Here is a 20991-nt window from a genome sequence, read left to right as displayed (position 1 = left end):
GAATATTTGTTTAGGAAAGTATTATGTGCCCCAGAGAACACAAATTGAGCTAAATTTTAGTTCCTTTGGAACTTTGGGATTCAAAATAATAAGCATGATAAACAGCAGATCTATATCTGATAACTTAAAAGCCTTCTTTTAATGTTAAATTATTTGCTTGGTTTTTTTAAATTCAGATCTTTTGAGCCTTAAAATAAGACTATATTAGTATATTGTTTACTTCTCTTTAGGAGAAACTGAAGATGATGATCAAGACAGCTCTCACAGCAGTGTCGCTACTGTTAAGGCCAGATCCAGGGATTCTGATGAATCTGGAGGTAATGTTGCTTTATATACATATGACTCTTCTCATAGAACTATCTTTGGTATTCCACGAATTTGCTTTTTAAAAAAAACTTTCAAATTTTTATTAATACTTTATAAAAAGTCGTGAATTTTTCTTTTAATATTTATTAAAATTACTGATTTCGTGTGTACAGCCAATTAATACTATGTCATGATATCTAAACAAATCACTTTTAGCTTTTTTTGGTATTTGTGGAAAGTAAGATATTTTTGTGCTTAAAAGAAGAGTTATTTGTTGTTTTTGAATTTTATAGAGAAACTAATCACATTGCCATTGGGACTGACAACACTATCTGGAGTGTTACTTTTAGGAAGTTTTCATTTAATTAGATAACTACCTTTATCTCTGGATTTTCAAATTCAAACCAAGTTATTAATTAACAAGTTCTGATTGTTTATGTGAATTTAAGTTTATTCAATGAAAGAGTTGACTAAAGAGAGAAAAATAACAGTTTGAGGCTTAAGATAATGTTGAACAAGACCCCCCCCAAAAAAAGATAATGCTAAACAAACTTGTAAACTCTGTAAATAATGAGTAATTTTATACTTTAGTCCTGCACTTTCCCCTCACCACCTCCTTAAAATTTCTGTAAGTCCAATTCTTTTTTTTTTTTTTTTTTTTTTTGAGGCGGAGTCTCACTCTGTCACCCAGGCTGGAGTGCAGTGGCGCAATGTCAGCTCACTGCAGCCTCTGCCTCCCGGGTTCAAGTGATTCTCCTGCCTCAGCCCCCCAAGCAGGTGGGATTACAGGTGCGCACCACCACACCTGGCTGATTTTTGTATGTTTAGTAGAGATGAGATTTCACCATGTTGGCCAGGCTGGTCTTAAACTCCTGACCTCAGGTGATCCGCCTGCCTCTGCCTCCCAAAGTGCTAGGATTACAGGCCTGAGGCACCACTCCCGACCTGTAATTCCTATTCTTTACTTCATCATTTCACTTTAAAAATAAGTACATAAGCTGGTTTGGTTTTTGTTTTTATTTTTTTGAGACAGGATCTCGCTCTGTCACCCAGGTTTGAGTGCAGTATGCGATCATGGCTCACTGCAGCCTCGACCTCCCAGGCTTAAGCAATTCTCCTGCCTCAGCCTCCCAAAGTGCTGAGATTATAGGTGTGGGCCACCATGCCTGGCATTATAAGCTGGTTGGTGGGCATTTGGTATTGTGTATTTCCCACCCTTCCTCATTTTTCCTATGTATTCTTGATACAGAAATGGAGATTTGTAACGCGCTAGTAGTGTCTAGCTAGAATTCCTGGGATCCATTTCTTCACTTTTTAGCTGTTTGCCCTTAGAGAGTTATTTAACTTCTGTGTTCCTCAGTCTTGTCATCTGGATTGTTGTGAGGGTTAAATTAATTCATATATGCAAAGCACTTACCTGGCACATAGTAAACACTCACTAAGTGCTGTTATTAATGTTCATACATATTACATGAAGCTCTAAAAATTAGAGATTAATTAAGCCATTTATATAGCCAATAGTTTGCTGCCATTGCTACCAGCATAACTATTTGGAAGTACATAAACCCCAGGTCCTGTGATCGTGCCATCGCACTTCAGCCTGGGCAACAGAGCAAGACTCCGTCTCAAAAAAAAAAAAAAAAAAAGCCACTTCACCTTTTTGTGTCAATGTGTCTGTTTCCAAAACAGCAACCTGATCACTTTTAAACTAATTTAGTTATAAATTCTACTTTTATATGGGAAAAAATGTTTTTAAGAAGAATAGACTGAAAGCAAGGCATGGTGATAGGTACCTATAGTCCCAGATACTGAGGAGGCTGAGGCAGGAGGATCCCTTCAGTTCAAGACCAGCCTGGACAATAATGTGAGACTCCATCTCTTAAAAAAAAAAAGAAGAAGAAAGAAAGAAAAAGAGTATACAAAAATATTGCCCACTTGCAATAAAAATTTAAAGCAAAAATGGATATTAATGATTTCAAGATGATCCACTGTTGTAAACTTTGAAAATTTTTCACAACTCAAAGGTTTTATTATGTCATTACCTTGGGGCATGTTCTGTATCATAACAATTTTTTAAGTGGTTATTCGCTAATTTTTTAGATGTGACATGACTCTTTAGAAACTTTTTTAACCTTTTTTTTTTTTTGAGACAGAGTCTCACTCTCTTGTTGAGGCTGGAGTACGGTGGTGCGATCTTGGCTCACTGCACCTCTGCCTCCCTGGTTCAAGCAGTTCTCCTGCCCTAAGCCTCCTGAGTAGCTTGGATTACAGGCACGTGCCACCACGCCCAGATAATTTTTGTATTTTTAGTAGAGACGGGGTTTCACCACGTTGGCCAGGATGGTCTCAAACTCCTGACCTCAGGTGATCCGCTTGCCTCAGCCTCCCAGTGTGCTGAGATTATAGGCGAGAGCCACTGCACCCAGCCTAGAAACTTTTTAAAATAAATTATGCATCCAAGTTTTTAACCACCTGGGAGTTATCTGAATATTGTTGCCCTTTTTATTAATTTCTCACTGTTGTCTTGTAAAATGTGCAGTGTAAAAGTTGAATATTATTTATAGTGTACTGTTTTTTTATTTTTTAGATAATACCACCAGATCATCTAGTCAATATATAGAATCATTTTGGCAGTCATCACAAAGTAAGTAAAGCTGTGTTTACAGGTCTTCCTGTGAGCTTGGTCAAATGCTGTTCCTATTTTTGAAGATCCTCTTTTGAAATTTAATGTAAATATTGAACAAGAGGAATAATGAATGCTAAAAAAAAACTTATCCGATATCTCTCTACCACTTGACTTTGCTTATTGAGTTGTTATTCTCTATACCCAAACCTGAATTTGAACTTAAAAAACAAACAAAAAACTACTACTTCTTTGATTTGTTGAATGTCTTTGCTAGCAGTATAAATGGGTTGATTGCTTTTATTTTAACAGACTAATGTAGTAGTTTGAGCCTATTTATATGCACTTATTCTAATAAGGACATAAAATTTTATATTAGTACAATTTCAACTCTTGTAAAAGTTTGGAAGGATGAATAAATAAGTAATAAAGCACATGTAATAAAAAGTTAATGGCGAGCTTGGTGATGGGTATATAAATATTCATTTCAGTCTTACAACTGAAAATTTTTATGATCAAATATTGAGAAAATATAACAAAAAAAGATTGGAAAGTAATATACCAAAATGCTAATAATGATTTGCATAAGAATCATCGGTGACTTTTTTTTTAACTTCATTATTTTCTTTTCTTTTTTCTTTTTTTGAGACAGGTTCTCGCTCTGTTGCCCAGGCAAGTGTAGTGGTGTGATCATGGTTCACTGCAGCCTCGATCTCCTGGGCTCAAGGGATCCTCCTGCCTCAGCTTCCTGAGTAGCTAAGACTACAGGCACGTGCTACCATGCCCAGCTAATTTTTAAATTTTTTGTAGAGACGGAGTCTCACTATCTTGCTCAGGCTGGTCTCAAACTTTTGGGCGCAATCATTCCTCCCACATCAGCCTCCCAAAATGCTGGGATTGCAGGTGTAAACCATTGCACCCAGCCACCTTTATTATTTTGTTACTACCGTTTTTTTCTTTTGACATTTTTGAATCAAGTCTCCCAAAATCTGAATTAATTATTAATCAACCAAAAATATCTTTGTATGTAAAAATCTTCAAGAACTTTTTTTTTTCTTCCACATTACTTTGTTTTCTTAAGAAGAAACTTTTGGAAGGCCAGGCATGGTGGCTCACACCTGTAATCCCAGCACTTTGGGAGGCCAAGGTGGGCGGATCACTAGATCAAGAGACCAAGACCATCCTGGCCAACATGGTGAAACCCGTCTCTACTAAAAATATAAAAATTAGCTGGGTGTGGTGGCGTGTGCCTGTAGTCCCAGCTACTCGGGAGGCTGAGGCAGAAGAATGGCGTGAACTGGGGGGGCGGGGGGCGTGGAGCTTGCTGTGAGCCGAGATCGTGTCACTGCACTCCAGCCTGGGCGACAGAGTGAGACTCCATCTCAAGAAAAAAAGAAAAAGCCTTTGGAAATCTGTTTTATAATCATTGTATTTATAGAATTCAATTTTATATTTTTTATTTTAATTTTTAGTAGGTTCTGGGTTTGTGACTATAAAATGAGACATAAAATGAATTAGCTGCTGGAAAAAAATCAGTTGTGGAAAATTACTCTTCGAATTATTTTATGTATTTGCCCTATTTTACTCCAAATCTTTGATCTTTGGAAACTCTTAAATGTATCTACCTGTATAAATGATATTATACCCACGCAGTGAGATACTATTTAGGCTGGGGGTGGTGGCTCACACCTGTAATCCCAGCACTGTGGGAGGCCAAGGCAGGTGGATCACCGGAAGTCAGAAGTTCGAGACCAGCCTGGCCAACATGGTGAAACCCTGTCTCTGCTAAAAATACAAAAATTAACCAGGTGTGGTGGTAGGTGCCTGTAATCCCAGCTACTTGGGAGGCTGAGGCAGGAGAATCGCTTGAACCCAACAGGCAACAGCTGCAGTGAACTGGGATCGCACCACTGCACTCCAGCCTGGGTGACAGAGCAAGACTCCATCTCAAAAAAAAAACGAAATGCTATTTAGAAATGAAAAATGCGTTAGTTCATTGTATCCTAATGAAAGGGTGATCAAGATATATTTCATTGACTTTAAGATACTATTGATTTTATGTATCAATGAGAAAGAAAAACCATCCAGTTAAACTATGCCATACCATTAATTAAAAGATGTATCTGTAGATCAAAGGGCATTTTTTTAAAAGTATCTCTTAGAATTTGATGAAAGTATTAAAACGTACGTATCCACTTTTTTAAAAGTATATTTTTAGTATAGACTGAAAACAAAGCTGAGAGAATATCTGTCTTATTTACCATAATATTTCTACGTTCATTGTTTTGCACATAATAGATACTTAACAGATAGATATTTATGAATTTTTAAATTATGCATTTCTAGAATGGCCCCTTTTTTTAAACAGCTAGCACATGTTTGTATTCAGAAAAAGTTGAAAATAAATAAATGTAAATCGATACTTGTGTTTATCATCAAAGAGTAACTCATTTCCTCAGGGCAGATTTGAAAATTTACCTTGTTATAATTGTAATGTCATTTTTTAATCATCCCATTGTGTCATTTTACAGTTATCCTTAGATACCGCCTCAAAACCTGAAGTAGCATGTTTTACTTCATAGCTACTTTGCAATGTCCATAAATCTGCATAGATAGTACATACCATTTCTCTATGGTATGGTATGTGGTATATGATATGGACTGCCTGGATTTGTATCTTGGCCCAACTACTTTTAGATATATAATTTTGGAAAAAGTTACCAATTTTGGTTTTCCCTTTTTTTTTTTTTTTTTTTTGAGATAAGAGTCTCGCTCTGTCGCCCAGGCTGGAGTGCAGTGGTGTGATCTCAGCTCACTGCAAGCTCCACCTCCCAGGTTCACGCCATTCTCCTGCCTCAGCCTCCCAAATAGCTGGGACTACAGGCGCCCACCACCACGCCTGGCTAATTTTTTGTGTATTTAGTAGAGACGGGGTTTCACCATGTTAGCCAGGATGGTCTCGATCTCCTGACCTCATGATCCACCTGCCTCAGCCTCCCAAAGTGCTAGGATTACAGGCATGAGCCACTGCATCCAGCCGGTTTTCCCTTATTTATAAAATAGGAACAATTTTATAAATACCACATAAGAGTTAAGCAAAATTGGCTGGGCATGGTGGCTCATGCCTGTAATCCCAGCACTTTGGGAGGGTGAGGCAGGCAAAGCATTTGAGGTCAGGAGTTTGAGACCAGCCTGGCCAACATGGTGAAACCCTGTCTCTACTAAAAAGACAAAAAATTTAGTCAGGCGTGATGGTGCACACCTGTAATCCTAAGTACTTGGAAGGCTGAGGCAGGAGAATATCTTGAACCTGGGAAGCGGAGGTTGCAGTGAGCCGAGATTGCGCCACTGCATTCCAACCAGGGCCACATAAGAGTTAAGCAAAACAAAAAAAAAAAAAAAAAAAAGGATTAAGCAAAATTATACTTGATATATACGACTATATGTAGTTGTTATTTTGATGGTACTGATCCAAAAACTGACTCCTTGTTGTTGCCCAATTCCTAAACATTTTGAAGTTTAGAAATGAGGGGGAAAGAAATACACACACACTTTATATATAGTATATGTATGTTTTTTATATATATATATACTTTATATACTTATATGCTTGGAATTGATGAGAGAACGTTTTTTGTTTGTTGTTTGTTTTTAGTATCCACAGTAAACAAGCAAAATGTCTATGCAACATCTTTTTTGTTGTTATTTTCAAGTATTCTATGACCTTATCCCTGTTTTCTGTTTCAGGTCGAAACTTCATAGCTCATGATAAGCAACCTTCAGTGCTGAGTAAGTAGTTGGTTGTCTGCTCTTTTTTCAGTCAATCAATTCTTTTGTTTTTTTATTCGAGATGATGTCTCGCTCTGTCGCCCAGGCTGGAGTGCGATCTGGGCTCATTGCAAGCTCTGCCTCCTGGGTTCATGCCATTCTCCTGCCTCAGCCTCCCAAGTAGCTGGGACTACAGGCGCCCACCACCACACCCGGCTAATTTTTTGTATTTTTAGTAGAGACAGTGTTTCACCATGTTAACCAGGATGGTCTTGATCTCCTGACCTCGTGATCCACCAGCCTCGGCCTCCCAAAGTGCTGGAATTACAGGCGTGAGCCACCGCGCCCAGCCTCAGTCAATCAATTCTAACCTTGCCTTATTCTCCCAACAAAAGTTGTAATAAGGTTTTAAGTCATTTTACCCCTCTTTACCTTTTTAATTCACCACGGATTGGTACTACCTGTAATAATTACTCTGTGATATGGAAATGTGTTCAGGGCTATTTTACCACAAGTAATTTATATTATGTGATAATATATTTATTTGCTACCTGCTTTGCTGTAGGAAGTGGTTCATCCTCACTGATACGATCCTTTGAAATTATCTTTTACTTATAAAACTATTGCTTTTATTGTTTTCTTCCCCTACTTTATTTTGTCTTTCTGATAGATTAATTTTGTAACACTGGAATAGGTATAAACTTTCAAAGTATGGGAAATTATCTTTTGATATATGTATTTGCTTCAGGCTCAGGATATCAAAAAACTCCCCAGGAATGGGCCCCACAAACTGCAAGAATAAGGACCAGGATGCAAAGTAAGTAGATAAATCCCTGTTATTGAAATAATCTTAAGTGTATTTGCTATATTTTTCTTTTTTTTTTTGGGACGGAGTCTCACTCTGTCACCCAGGCTGGAGTGCAGTGGCACAATCTTGGCTCACTGCAAGCTCCGCCTCCCGGGTTCACGCCATTCTCCCGCCTCAGCCTCCTGAGTAGCTGGGACTACAGGCACCTGCCACCACGCCTGGCTAATTTCGTTTTTGTATTTTTTAGTAGAGACGGGGTTTCACCATGTTAGCCAGGATGGTCTCGATCTCCTGACTTCGTGATCCGCCTGCCTCGGCCTCCCAAAGTGCTGGGATTACAGGCGTGAGCCCCCGCGCCCGGCCTGCTATGTTTTTCTTGACAAAAATATTTAGTTCTTCAGATAAACATTTAGGTTGTTTGTGATTTCACTAATAAAGTACAGCTATGATTACTAGTTTAGTAATTTCTATTTGCCTGGACTGGCAGCACATGGGCTGGGTGTAGAATGTAAATAGTGGTGTGAGAAAACCAGAGATTGGCCAGGTGCGGTGGCTCACGCCTGTAATCCCAGCACTTTGGGAGGCCGAGGCGGGTGGGTCACCAGGTCAGGAGATCGAGACCATCCTGGCTAACACAGTGAAACCCCGTCTCTACTAAAAATACAAAAAAAATTAAAAATTAGCTGGGCGTGGTGGCGGGAGGCTACTTGGGAGGCTGAGGCAGGGGAATGGCATGAACCCAGGAGGCGGAGCTTGCAGTGAGCCGAGATTGCGCCACTGCACTCCAGCCTAGGTGACAGAGCGAGACTCTGAAAAAAAAAAAAGAAAACTAGAGATTGATGGATCTTATGTTTTTTTTTTTTTTTTTTTTTTTTCTTTTTCGGGAGAACGGGGTCTCGCTATATTGCCCAGGCAGGTCTCGAACTCCTGGGCTCAAGCTATCCTCCTGCCTCTTGCCTCCCTGAGAGCTGGGATTACAGGCGTGAGTCACCGCGCCCGGCCAGATTGATGGATCTTAACAAGCTGTCAGTTCTAGCAGCAATACAGTCTGTATACAATAATGAAATTCTACTCTTTTGACAATACTTATTTTTTGCTTTTAGCAGATTTTGAAACAGCTTTGTATACTCATAATTTTACATAATAAAGGCTGAAATGCACAAGTTATATTTTCATGTTTAGAGCTTTTTTTCTGTTTTTTGTTTTGTTTTGTTTTTGAGATGGAGTCTTGCTGTGTCGCCCAGGCTGGAGTACAGTGGCGCAATCTCAGTTCACTGCAACCTCTGCCTCCCGGGTTCAAGCAATTCTCTTGCCTCAGCCTCCCAAGTAGCTAGGACTACAGGCATGCACCACCACACCCGGCTAATTTTTGTATTCTTACACGCCCGGCTAATTTTTGTATTTTTAGTAGAGACAGAGTTTCACCATATTGGTCAGGCTGGTCTTGAACTCCTGACCTCATGATCCGCCTGCCTTGGCCTCCCTGAGTGCTGGGATTACAGGCTTGAGCCACTGCGCCCAGCCTTTCTGGGTTTTTGGGGGTGTTTTGTTTTGGGTTTTTTTTTGAGATGGAGTCTCCCTCTGTCACCCAGGTTGGAGTGCGGTGGCACAATCTCAGCTCACTGCAGCCTCCGCCTCCCACATTCAGGTCATTCTTGTGCCTTAGCCTCCTAAGTAGCTGTGACTTGCATGCATGCACCACCATGCCCAGCTAATTTTTGTGCTTTTAGTAGAGATGGGGTTTCGCCATGTTGGCCAGGTTGGTCTTGAACTGCTGACCTCAAGTGATCTGCCTACTTCAGCCTCCCAAAGTGTTGGGATTACAGGCATGAGCTACCACACCCAGCCTCATGTTTAGGTTTTGGATGGATTAAATGTCACAGAATATAAGGAATACTATAAATTGATGTGATAAAACCATCATACTTTGAACTCACTTTCTATAATTTCTATGGAAATGCATCCACATTAAATCTCGACCATATTTTTTTAAAGTCCATGCATATTCTGCCTTAAGTGACCTTTAACCTCCCTACTTTACTCATCTAACCACAATCGGTCTTGAGGTCATCAGGTATTCTCTTACTTTTATTTAGATAATGTAAAAATCCACATCTTGTATCTCTTGCTCATGGGATGATTAACTCTAATTGGACCAGATGACATGTGTGGCTCTGCTTTTCCATCAGTAAAGTAGGAGTGGTCATAATTCATTTTTACTCAGCAGTGACGTTTTTAGCCCACATATGAGTGAGTTCTTCAGCAGTCTAGAACCGAAATAACTTTTTGCGCTTGTCTTATTGTTGGTTGTCATTTCTTATTGCTGTGATTATGTGCCTGTGATTAGAAAACCATTTCCTCTTATAATTTGCTCTTCCTGACCTATTATAGTTAGGAAACCAAACATTAATTATTCAGCTTATTAGAATTATGTTTATAACCAGAATCAAACATTAAAATTAAATTTGAAGACCTAAGAGATACTCTTGGATGTAAAAATGCATGAGTTTTAGTGTATATAATGTGAAAAGCTCAGAGGCATCTTGTGAAGTTAGTACATACTTATCAGAAAATCTTTGCATAATTTTTTCCTCTAATAAGACACTACAATACAGAAGGAAAAATAATATTGAACATCTAGTAGAAATGCAGAAATAGATCTTTTTAGTTGCTAAATTGATAGCTAATTTTTAGTATTTTATCTGTTTGCATTTCTACTTTGTCTTAGGTTACTATATTTATTATGGCTTACAGAATTATACATTGGTTGCTAACACCTACCATATATAGATACCACATTGAGCTTTCAGAGTTATGTAACAGTAACATACCAGAAGTGTGCATGTAATAGGATCTTTTAGACTTTCAGCCACATGAGGACTTTAAGATAGAACGATGAGCAAGAAGAAAATATTTTCAATGGAAGTGGAAGACTACAGTGAGTTTTCAAACACTGTTATATAATAGATTCCTCTTCAAGACTATTAGAAAAATGTTTTCCTGGCATTCCACATTTTATCTCTCATTCTTTAACTATATATTTCTGCCTGCTTTGGTGAGGAAAAAAAAGTCATTTTTAGAGTTGAGTGTTCAAGAACCTTAGGCTATAGATTCTACCCCATGGAACATTGTCACCTGATGTTAGCACCAGTTTCCTGTAGACAAGTCCCAGTTCAGGCTTCTGCCTGCATCTAACCTTTTAGGAAAGATGGAACCACTGTCTTTACTTTTTCCTGTTTGCCAGGTGATAAAACAATGATTATAGAGAAGAATATATGTGCATGGAGAGGTCAGAGAATTAATATAAATATTTTGGAACCTGTCTCAGAAATTTAGATAGAGAAAGGAAGACAATTTGGAGTTAAAGCTCTTGAGCTCCAGTCCTAGCTCTTCCACTTACTAATTGAGTAATCTTGGTAAAATCACTTAACCTTTGTGAACCTCAATTTTCTTGCCTTTAGAGACAATAGTGCCTATAACTAGATTATTGTATTGAGCTTATATGTGTAAACAATTTTTTAAAGTCTAAAATCTCATAATTATCAGGGCTTATTTATTGTTAATGTTTTCTGTAGAATCAGTAGCAACTATGGAAGATTTGTGCCCTCTACTCTTGATGGTTATAGAGTGATTGATTATCACCATACTCTTTAGACTAGAAAAGCTTGAGTTTTTTTTTTTTTTTTTTTTTTTTGAGACAGGGTCTTGCTCTGTTGCCTAGGCTGGAGTGAAGTGGCGTGGTCTCAGCTCACTGCAACCTCTGCCTCCTGGGTTCAAGCGATTCTCGTGCCTCAGCTTCCCAAGTAGCTGGTGGTGCACCACCACACTAGCTAATTTTTGTATTTTAGTAGAGACAGGGTTTCACCGTGTTGGCCAGGCTGGTCTCAAACTTCTGACCTCAGGTGATCCACCCACCTCGACCTCCCAAAGTGTTGGGATTACAGACTTGAGCCACCGTGCCCAGCTGAGTTTTTTCTTTTAAAAAGATGTTGTTTAGAATTGTTATTAGCATCTCTAGTAATGTTGATAAAAAGGATAGCAGTTACCCTTTGGACAATGTCCTGCCTTGGCAGTATATACCGTGCTGTGTGTGTGTTTGTGTTATATGAATTATATAAATATTGTATATGGTACATCATTATTATTTAGCTGTCCTTCATCATTAACATCACAGAATTGCACTTCACAGCATTTTTATATATATTATCTCATTTGATCTTTGCAACCATGGAGTGAAGTATTCAAAATAAACATTATCTGATGGATTTGAGTTTCATGTGGTTAGGTATTTTTATTGTTATTTTAGTTGTAACTTTGATAACCTAACTTAGAAGCTTCTAAATAGTGAAATATCCTAAGCTAAACTAGTAATTAAAAAACAATATTCCTCTTAGAGTTGCTGTCATTTTGTCTTTCTACATCATTATGGAGTTTTTTGTTATATGATCAAAAATAAGGCTATTTCTGAATCTTAGCAGGGCTAATGTTATTCCTCCAGTTATTCCAGTGTTTCTCAAATGAAAGTTGTTGATAGAACGCTAAGAAGATCCACCAGGAAGTTCATTTATATATACAAAAGTTATAAAACTCCAGGCAAGTGATAGATGGCAATACTGGTAATATAGGTCATACAAATGAGATAACTCAGCCTCTCCACCTTCTGAAGCCTGTCCTTCCATTTCCTCTATTAGATTTTAAAACCTGCTGGTATGCTAAGAAAGATGGAAGGGAAAGGGAAAGGTTAGGATCATTTTTAATTTCTTTTCTTGTTTTTAATTTTTTTTTTTTTTTTTTAGTGATGGGGTCTCACAGTGTTGCCCAGGCTAGCCTTAAACTCCTGTGCTTAAGCTGTCCTTTCACCTCAGCCTCTTAATTTGTCGGAATTACAGGCATGAGCCACTGTGCCCGGCTTAATTTATTTTCTAAATAAATTTAGATGGAAGTAGAAATGTGACAGAGTTGTGAGAAAATTATTTTTGAGCTCTATTGTTTAACCACAAGCCTAAAACAGAATTACTTTATTACTTGTCTATTAACAGAAATGATGAGAAGTTTTTAAATGTGATTTTAAAATACTACTAGTATTTGAAATGGTCAGAATCCCCAGAGGAAATATTGAATCAGTTTGAGGTAGAAAATAGTGAGGATTCAGATTTTTATATTAAAACACCTTATCCAGACAGCTCAGTAGTCTATAATCCACATTTTGTCCTTATTTTCCCCCTCTTTACAGCATCTTCACCAGGCAAGAGTTCAATATATGGCAGTTTTTCAGATGGTATAATATGTTTCATTTTATTATGGTGTGCTTATTTTCTTTGTCCTTTTTATCCCGGAGGTTTCACCAATCCCATTAGATACTTATGGGTCAAATACTTCCAAACTTTCTCTCAAAACTAATTATTGTGTGCTTTGTACTGGACCCCACCATATGCTGTGAAAAGCTATGAAAGAAATAGGTCGCATGTTTCAAGGAGCTCTCAGTCTAATTGGCACTCAGATATTCTACTTTTTCTTCTGCTTCTGGCTGATCTCTGTCTTCTTTTTTTCCTGGTGGAATTTGTATCTTCTTTGTCTACTAGAAATAAATACTCAAATTATGAAGCATAAGTTGATAGTCTTATTTTATTACTCTCACCATTAGATGACAGCATTCTGAAATCAGAGCTTGGAAACCAGTCACCATCAACCTCCAGCCGACGTAAGTTTGTGTATTCAGTTTTTATTAAATATTTCTGTAAAATTGGTATTCCATAATTGTTTAAAAATTAGTCCCAGCTACTCAGGAGGCTGAGGGGGGAGAATGGTGTGAACCCGGGAGGCAGAGCTTGCAGTGAGCCGAGATTGCGCCACTGCACTCCAGCCTGGGCGACAGAGCGAGACTCCGTCTCAAAAAAATATATATATTTTTTGACAGCAGTATGACTCAATGCTATTTGAAGAATCACATTTTAAGCACTTCAGAGGAAAAAGTATATATTCTACTAGCAGTGAAATTCTTTATAGACAAACTATATGAGACAACATCTGGTATTGCCCTTCACTTAACTGTCCATAAGACCAAAAATAATAGCTAATAATAAGTAAAGCTACTAATACTGTTAACTGAGAAAACCATGCTGAATTGAAAGAAAGATAGCCAGAACATGACTTTATGGGATTACAATGGCTTTCGGAGTCTGCACACCTGTATTTGAACTAGATTGGACCAGTTACTTCCTTTACAGCCTTGTGGCAAGTTTCTTTAGTTCTCCAAGTCTTATTATCCTGAAAGAGTACTAAGAAAATAAATTAATGGGCTGAGCGTGGTGGCTCATGCCTGTAATCTCAGCACTTTGGGAGGCCAAGGCAGGCGGATCAAGAGATCGAGACCATCCTGGCCAACATGGTGAAACCCCATCTCTACTAAAAATACAAAAATTAGCTGGGCGTGGTGGCACACACCTGTTGTCCCAGCTACTCAGGAGGCCAAGGCAGGAGAATCACTTGAACCCGGGAAGTGCAGGTTGCAGTGAGCCAAGATCGTGCCACTGCACTCCAGCCTGGTGACAGAGCGAGACTGTGTCTCAAAAAAACAAAAGAAAGAAAATAGGTTAATGATGATTCTCAAATTTTTTGTTCTTGGTACCGCTTTACACTAGTAAAGTTATTAAGAACCTCAAAGAGTTTTTTGTTGAAAATATGGGTTATGTCTATCCATATGTACCAGGAAATTAAAGTTGAAACATTTTTTTAAATATGTATTTATTTATTTTTTTTTTTTTTTTTTTTTTTTTTTTTTTTTTTTTTTTTTTTTTTTTTTTTTTTTTTTTTTTTTTTTTTTGAGACGGAGTCTTGCTCTGTCACCCAGGCTGGAGTGCAGTGGCGCAATCTCGGCTCACTGCAAGCTCCGCCTCCTGGGTTCACGCCATTCTCCTGTCTCAGCCTCTCCGAGTAGCTGGGACTACAGGCGCCCGCCACCACGCCCGGCTAATTTTTTTTGTATTTTTAGTAGAGACGGGGTTTCACCGTGGTCTCTATCTCCTGACCTCGTGATCCGCCCGCCTCGGCCTCCCAAAGTGCTGGGATTACAAGCGTGAGCCACCGCGCCCGGCCTGTATTAATTTATTTTAAAATAATTTAGCAAGAAGAGTGACAGATCAGATTGCTTTGCATTTTTTCTAATCTCTTTAATGCCTAGCTTTAAAAAATGGATTTGGATTATCATATATGCTTCTGTATGCAGTCTGCTACAATATATTATTTTTGTTGAAGTATCTACAAAAAATCCAGCTTTTATACAGATATGAAAAATTTTAATAGCCTCTTCAGATAATTGTGGCTATTCTTTTTTGAACTCTCCAAAACTCAACAAGTGGTAGTTTCTTAAATGTTACTTGAAATAGGATATCTAAAACCATCTTACTGAGCTTTTAGTACTCTATTACATTAAAAGTTATTGGTCTTATACTTTGAATGGAGTATCATGCACTGGTCATTTGGAAAACATTGGTTCACTGAGAAATGCAGATTTTCCAAACATTGACACATTAGGAATGTAATAAAAAAGATCACATTTGTTAATATCACTGCCAATCTCAAGACTTTAAAAAAGTGTTAAAGGGTGGGGTGCGTGGCCCATGCCTGTAATCCCAACATTTTGGGAGGCCTAGGCGGATGGATCACCTGAGGTCAGGAGTTCAAGACCAGCCTGGCCAACATGGCAAAACCCTGTCTGTACTAGAAATACAGAAACATTAGCTGGGTATGGTGGCATGCACCTGTAATCCCAGCTACTTAGGAGGCTGAGGCAGGAGAATCACTTGAACCTAGGAGGCAGAGGTTGCAGTGAGCCAAGATCGCACCACTTCATGCCATCCTGGGCCACAGAGCGAGACTCCATCTCAGAAAAAAAAAAGAAAGTGTTACAAAGTACAATATTGGGAGTTGTCAGGCTCGTGGTGGCAGATTTAGAATTCTAAAATCCTAATTTTCACTTGAAAGCAAATATCTGCCAAATACACAAGTCTGACCGTAGTTTGTTACTTGTTCTTTCAAGTAAAAAATAGTGTTCCATGAAGAATGTGCTAATTCGCCTTGTAATTCATTTGCACAAAATTCTTTTCCTTGAGACAACCATGGTACTGTATGATGCAGCAGAAGTGCTTTGTGCATACTTCCCATTTCTTCAGAAAGAATATTGACAAGATATGTACTCAAGGATTCAGATTTAGTAAGATAAATAATTAACTGCTTCATAAAGGACATTCTTAAGTAAAAGAATGTCCCTTTGTTAAACCTTGAATGCATGGCAGTGAAAAATAACAATGACTACACTCGTACAGTTCGGTGCCACTGCCCTGTAACTCATGCTAAGGCATCAGAAGTTTTTCCCAGCATTGTTTTTGTGTCATCAGTGCAAATGTCAACACAAGGTGAAAGTCAAATAACATCTTAGTGTTAGAAGAATAGCTTTAACTGCATGGACCCCCCTCCCCCCGCAAAATAGGGTCTTGAGGTACCCCACAGACCACACCTTGAGAATTGCTGCTGTAAAAGGTCCCTACTAAAATTAATAGCCTGAAACAGTCAATAAGTAAAAGATGTAGAAGTATTATTGTTACTATCAGCTGAATAAATGAAGTAGAATATGAGAAAGTACTTTATAAACTGAAAAGCACTAGATAAATATAAATTAATACTATTATTGCCTATAGTAATTAGGGATGAGTCACAAATTAAATTTTACCAGTGTTAACTTGCATACCACAAAAGGCATCAGTGAAATTAATCTGAAGGGACAGCTAGCTATTATAACACGTAGAAGATGTTCATTTATATTGCATCCTTTTCTTTTTTCTTTTTTTTTTTTTTTTTTGGATTGGAGTCTCGCTCTGTCACCCTGGCTGGAGTGCAGTGGCGCAATCTTGGCTCACTGCAACCTCTGCCTCCCGTGTTCAAGTGAGTCTCCTGCCTCAGCCTCCCAAGTAGCTGGGACTACAGGTGTGTGCCACCACACCCAGTTAGTTTTTTGTATTTTCAGTAGAGACGGGGTTTCAGTCTCGATCTCCTGACCTCGTGATCCGCCCGCCTCGGCCTCCCAAAGTGCTGGGATTACAGGCATGAGCCACCACGTCCAGCCTGCATTCTTTTCTTTATCCCTTTATGTACTTCAGAAATATTTCACCTCGAATAATTAGCCATGTGAATGCTGAGTTTCTAAATTAAAAAATATTTTATAAATTGTATTTTAATAGTCTATTCTCCCAGCTATTAGCAGTGGAAATAATAACTTCGCTTTATAAACTGTGTTATTTTTCTGACTTGTTTATGCCATTTCATATGTTTAAAAACTTTTTTCCTCAAAGACTTATTTTTATATTGAAGAAATGTATGCATATTTGCACACATAATTCAAAGCCTATGCATGTAAGATTTTCTTGAGAATGTGATAAATTATTTTATTAAGAAAATTATCAGCTTTCTTCTTTAAAGTCCTTCCTCTTTTACCTAATGTTTATAAAGATTGATATTGATTTTAAAAGTCACTTGCCCCTGAATCTAAGAAAATGGTATTTATATCTGTCATTTCTTTTTTTCTGAGTAGAAGTGACTGGACAACCCCAAAATGCATCTTTTGTCAAGAGGACCTTGTGGCTACTTCCTCTGATAGCTGCTCTTGCCTCTGGGAGTTTTTGGTTCTTTAGTACTCCTGAGGTAGAAACCACTGCTGTTCAAGAGTTCCAGAACCAGATGAATCAACTTAAGAATAAGTACCAAGGTCAAGATGAGAAGCTGTGGAAAAGGAGCCAAACATTCCTGGAAAAACATCTTAATAGCTCCCATCCTCGGTCTCAGCCTGCTATCTTGCTGCTCACCGCTGCCCGAGATGCTGAAGAAGCACTTAGGTGTCTGAGTGAACAAATTGCTGATGCCTATTCTTCTTTTCGTAGTGTCCGTGCCATCCGGATTGATGGGACAGATAAAGCTACTCAAGACAGTGATACTGTCAAACTAGAGGTAGACCAAGAACTGAGCAATGGATTTAAGAACGGCCGGAATGCAGCTGTGGTACACCGCTTTGAGTCATTGCCCGCAGGCTCTACCTTGATCTTCTACAAATATTGTGACCATGAAAACGCAGCCTTCAAAGATGTAGCCTTAGTCCTGACTGTCTTATTGGAGGAAGAGACACTTGGAACAAGTCTAGGCCTAAAGGAAGTTGAAGAAAAAGTAAGAGATTTTCTTAAAGTCAAGTTCACCAATTCTAACACACCCAACTCCTACAATCATATGGACGCAGACAAACTGAATGGCCTCTGGAGCCGTATTTCTCACTTAGTTCTGCCTGTGCAACCTGAAAATGCCCTGAAAAGGGGTATCTGCTTATAAGAAGTGAGAGAGAAGGAAAATCACGTCCCAAGTTCTGAGAATTGTTCACACTTTCTAACCAGAGACAGAATTCAGAGCTGTTTTTGAAAGAACTAGTTTCTTTTTAAAGGAAGTTAAGTTCTTACATAAACATGGAACATATAAATCATTCATTCAACCTAATTATCTGTGATATGAGAGAATCATTTCAGTTTCCATTGAGAGCTGTGTTAAAGGTATCTTAGGAGTGCAGATTATATGCAGTTCCTTAGAGAATCTGTTTTGATTCTGGGCTGAGTTATTACAGTTACGGTATGACCAGTGAGAGGGATTTGTCTCCTTTCTTATGAACCTTCCTGATTTTTTAACTTAGATTTCTCACTAAGTTTCTTGAGTTATTAGTAAGATTGCTCCCTAAATGTAACCCTGGATTTTCCCATTATGTTCCCTTTTATACCATTTAGGTGTGAGTTCCTTAGCTTCTGCCTAAAAACATAAGTAATGAAAGGTCATCTAGGTGTGTGTTTGGAATTTTTTTCTTTTGTTTTTTGGAAGATGGAAAGAACAAGGCAAGCAAGGAGAAATTAATGGGGAAGCTGAAGGGAGGAAATGTTACAGTAATCCACTGAGATGTAGTTTAGTCAAACATAGGTGTATGAACAGTTAATCTTGGTGGATTCTGTTGGGATTTGTTTTTTACATCTCCTTTTTCCTTCCTTGAAGAAAAATTCTTGGCCCTCCCAAGGATTCTTCATGTATATTGCAAAATTTAATATATTTGTTCACTTGAGTCTTAAGAGTAGGTCAGGCCAAGGCAGGTGGATCACCTGAGGTCAGAAGTTCAAGACCAGCCTGGCCAACATGGTGAAACCCTGTCTCTACTAAAAATACAAAAATTAGCTGGGCGTGGTGGCACACGCCTGTAATCCCAGCTACTTGGGAGGCTGAGGCAGGAGAATCACTTGAACCCGGGAAGCGGAGGTTGCAGTAAGCCGAGACCATGCTTATTGCCCTCCAGCCTGGGCAACAAAAATGAAACTCCGTCTCAAAAAAAAAAAAAAAGAGTAGGTCAGTTCGTAACAGTTTATTTGGGACACATCCTGAAGCTTTTGTTCTGAATTAAGAAATAAGAGTTTCAGGAATTGACAGACCATTTGTTAACCAGCTGTCCTGGGCTATTGAAGAAGATTTCATTTTCCGTGCATCCACTTGTTGCAGTCCAAGTCCTCTAGTGCAACGCCATAGCAAATATAAAGATTTACTATGCACGTGATACATTTTATGGAGTGCCTCAAGCCAAGATAGTGAACTTATATGAAGGGTGTGAAATGTATTTCTTTACTACGATAGTAGTTTAGTTATAACTTTGCATCTATAATTGAGCTTTCGCATCTGTCATATGCTATGGTTTTCTTAAAATGTTACAATTCTAGATCTATCCACCTTGTTTTTTTATTGTCCACAAACCATTAAATATAAATATTATTTTTAGAGAGAGTCAGTCATTGGCTTTGTCATTTACCCTTTGAGAGTTCCACAAGTGGTAGTAGAGTGATCTAACATCTTTCTTCTAGTACTACCAGTATTCATAAATGTATACCCCTTACTGTAATTTGTTCCTCTTAGAAGTCAGATCATCTGATTTATAAAGGATTATGAAAACCAGAGTTTTTGAAAAGGCTTATTTTATACATACATATTATATAGAGAAACAAATGTTTTTATTAAATGTTTCATTGACCCAAGTAATTTAAAAGTAATATGTTACCGATGTCTTTCAGGAAAAATAATTATAGCAGCTGATCTGTAAATGACTTTAAAAGCTATTTTAGTAATTTAAATAAATTTACTTTCTTGGTTTGTACTCTCTATGTGTTATAAACTTAATGATTTATCATCTTTAAAAAAAGAAATCCAAGTATTTTCCTTGAACAATTTTAGCAACTCTGGCTAGGAGAAACAAAAACCAAAGAACTGGAGCCATTTGCAAGTACATTGGTTAGAAGTGGAATAACTGTAACTTTCCATTTTATCTCGGCATTTAGGGTTTTTTAAAATACAGTTAAGTTACGTATTCCTGACTTGGCAAAAGAATCTCCACAGCAGCTTTGCTTTTTTTTTTTTTAAGTACACATGGGATCTCGCTATATTGCCCAGGCTGTTTTTGAACTCTTGGCCTCAAGCAGTCCTCCTACCTAAGCCTCCTAAGTAGCTGGGATTACAGACATAAGTCACTACACCTGGCTTCTTAACCTTAACCTTTTATCACCTCCCTGAAGAGCTTTTTTAGATTTCTTCCTAGTCACCCCTTCCCCATGAAATTTCAACACCAGATATATACTATGTTTATGGACTGTAAATGTTTTTTGTTTTATGCAAAATAGAATTTTTTTTGTCCCCAATGAACCAATTTTCACCCCCATTGAGAATGCATGCTCAAGAGCATCCACATTTTAGATAATTGCTGCCTAAAACGTTCTATTTATTTATTTATTTTTTGAGACACTCTCACTCTTGCCCAGGCTGGAGTGCAGTGGCACAATCTCGGCTCACTGCAACCTCTGCCTCCCATGTCCAAGTGATTCTGCTGCCTCAGCCTCCCGAGTACCCGGGATTACAGGTTCACACCACCATGCCCGGCTAATTTTTTGTATTTTTAGTAGAGATGGGGTTTCACCATGTTGGCCAGGCTGGTCTTGAACTCCTGACCTCAGGTGATCCACCTGCCTTGGCCTCCCAAAGTGCTGGGATTACAGGCATAAGCCGTGAAGCCTGGCCTAGAAAGGAAAATTTTTTTTTTTAATTTATTTTTTTTTATTATACTTTAGGTTTTAGGGTACATGTGCACAATGTGCAGGTTTGTTACATATGTATCCATGTGCCATGTTGATTTCCTGCACCCATTAACTTGTCATTTAGCATTAGGTATATCTCCTAAAGCTGCCGCCCCCCCCTCTGAAAAAAAAAAAAAAAAAAAAAAAAAAAAAAAAAAAAAAAAAAGTGTCCATGAGTTCTCATTGTTCAGTTCCCACCTATGAGTGAGAACATGCGGTGTTTGGTTTTTTGTCCTTGCGATAGTTTACTGAGAATGATGTTTTCCAGTTTCATCCATGTCCCTACAAAGGACACGAACTCA

The 20991-nt window shown here is 38.3% G+C and overlaps 1 protein-coding gene across 2 annotated transcripts in view; it reads left to right on the top strand.

Moving 5' to 3' along the window:
* TOR1AIP1 (torsin 1A interacting protein 1) overlaps positions 1-19724 on the top strand; it is a 40961-nt gene extending 21237 nt beyond the window's left edge. For both annotated transcript variants that reach the window (XM_032160864.2, XM_032160863.2), the window contains exons 5-10: positions 231-317; positions 2894-2950; positions 6677-6718; positions 7446-7514; positions 13150-13206; positions 17092-19724. In XM_032160864.2, the coding sequence (XP_032016755.1) occupies positions 231-317; positions 2894-2950; positions 6677-6718; positions 7446-7514; positions 13150-13206; positions 17092-17876 (1097 nt within the window). In that variant the 3' untranslated portion in view covers positions 17877-19724. The remainder of the gene's footprint in view (positions 1-230; positions 318-2893; positions 2951-6676; positions 6719-7445; positions 7515-13149; positions 13207-17091) is intronic.
* Positions 19725-20991: the final 1267 nt, after the last annotated feature.

Source organism: Hylobates moloch, unplaced genomic scaffold, assembly GCF_009828535.3.
Source record: "Hylobates moloch isolate HMO894 unplaced genomic scaffold, HMol_V3 SCAFFOLD_8, whole genome shotgun sequence".
NCBI lineage: Eukaryota > Metazoa > Chordata > Mammalia > Primates > Hylobatidae > Hylobates > Hylobates moloch.
Note: the sequence above shows the minus strand (reverse complement) of the source record. Positions and strands in the feature narration are given on the sequence as shown.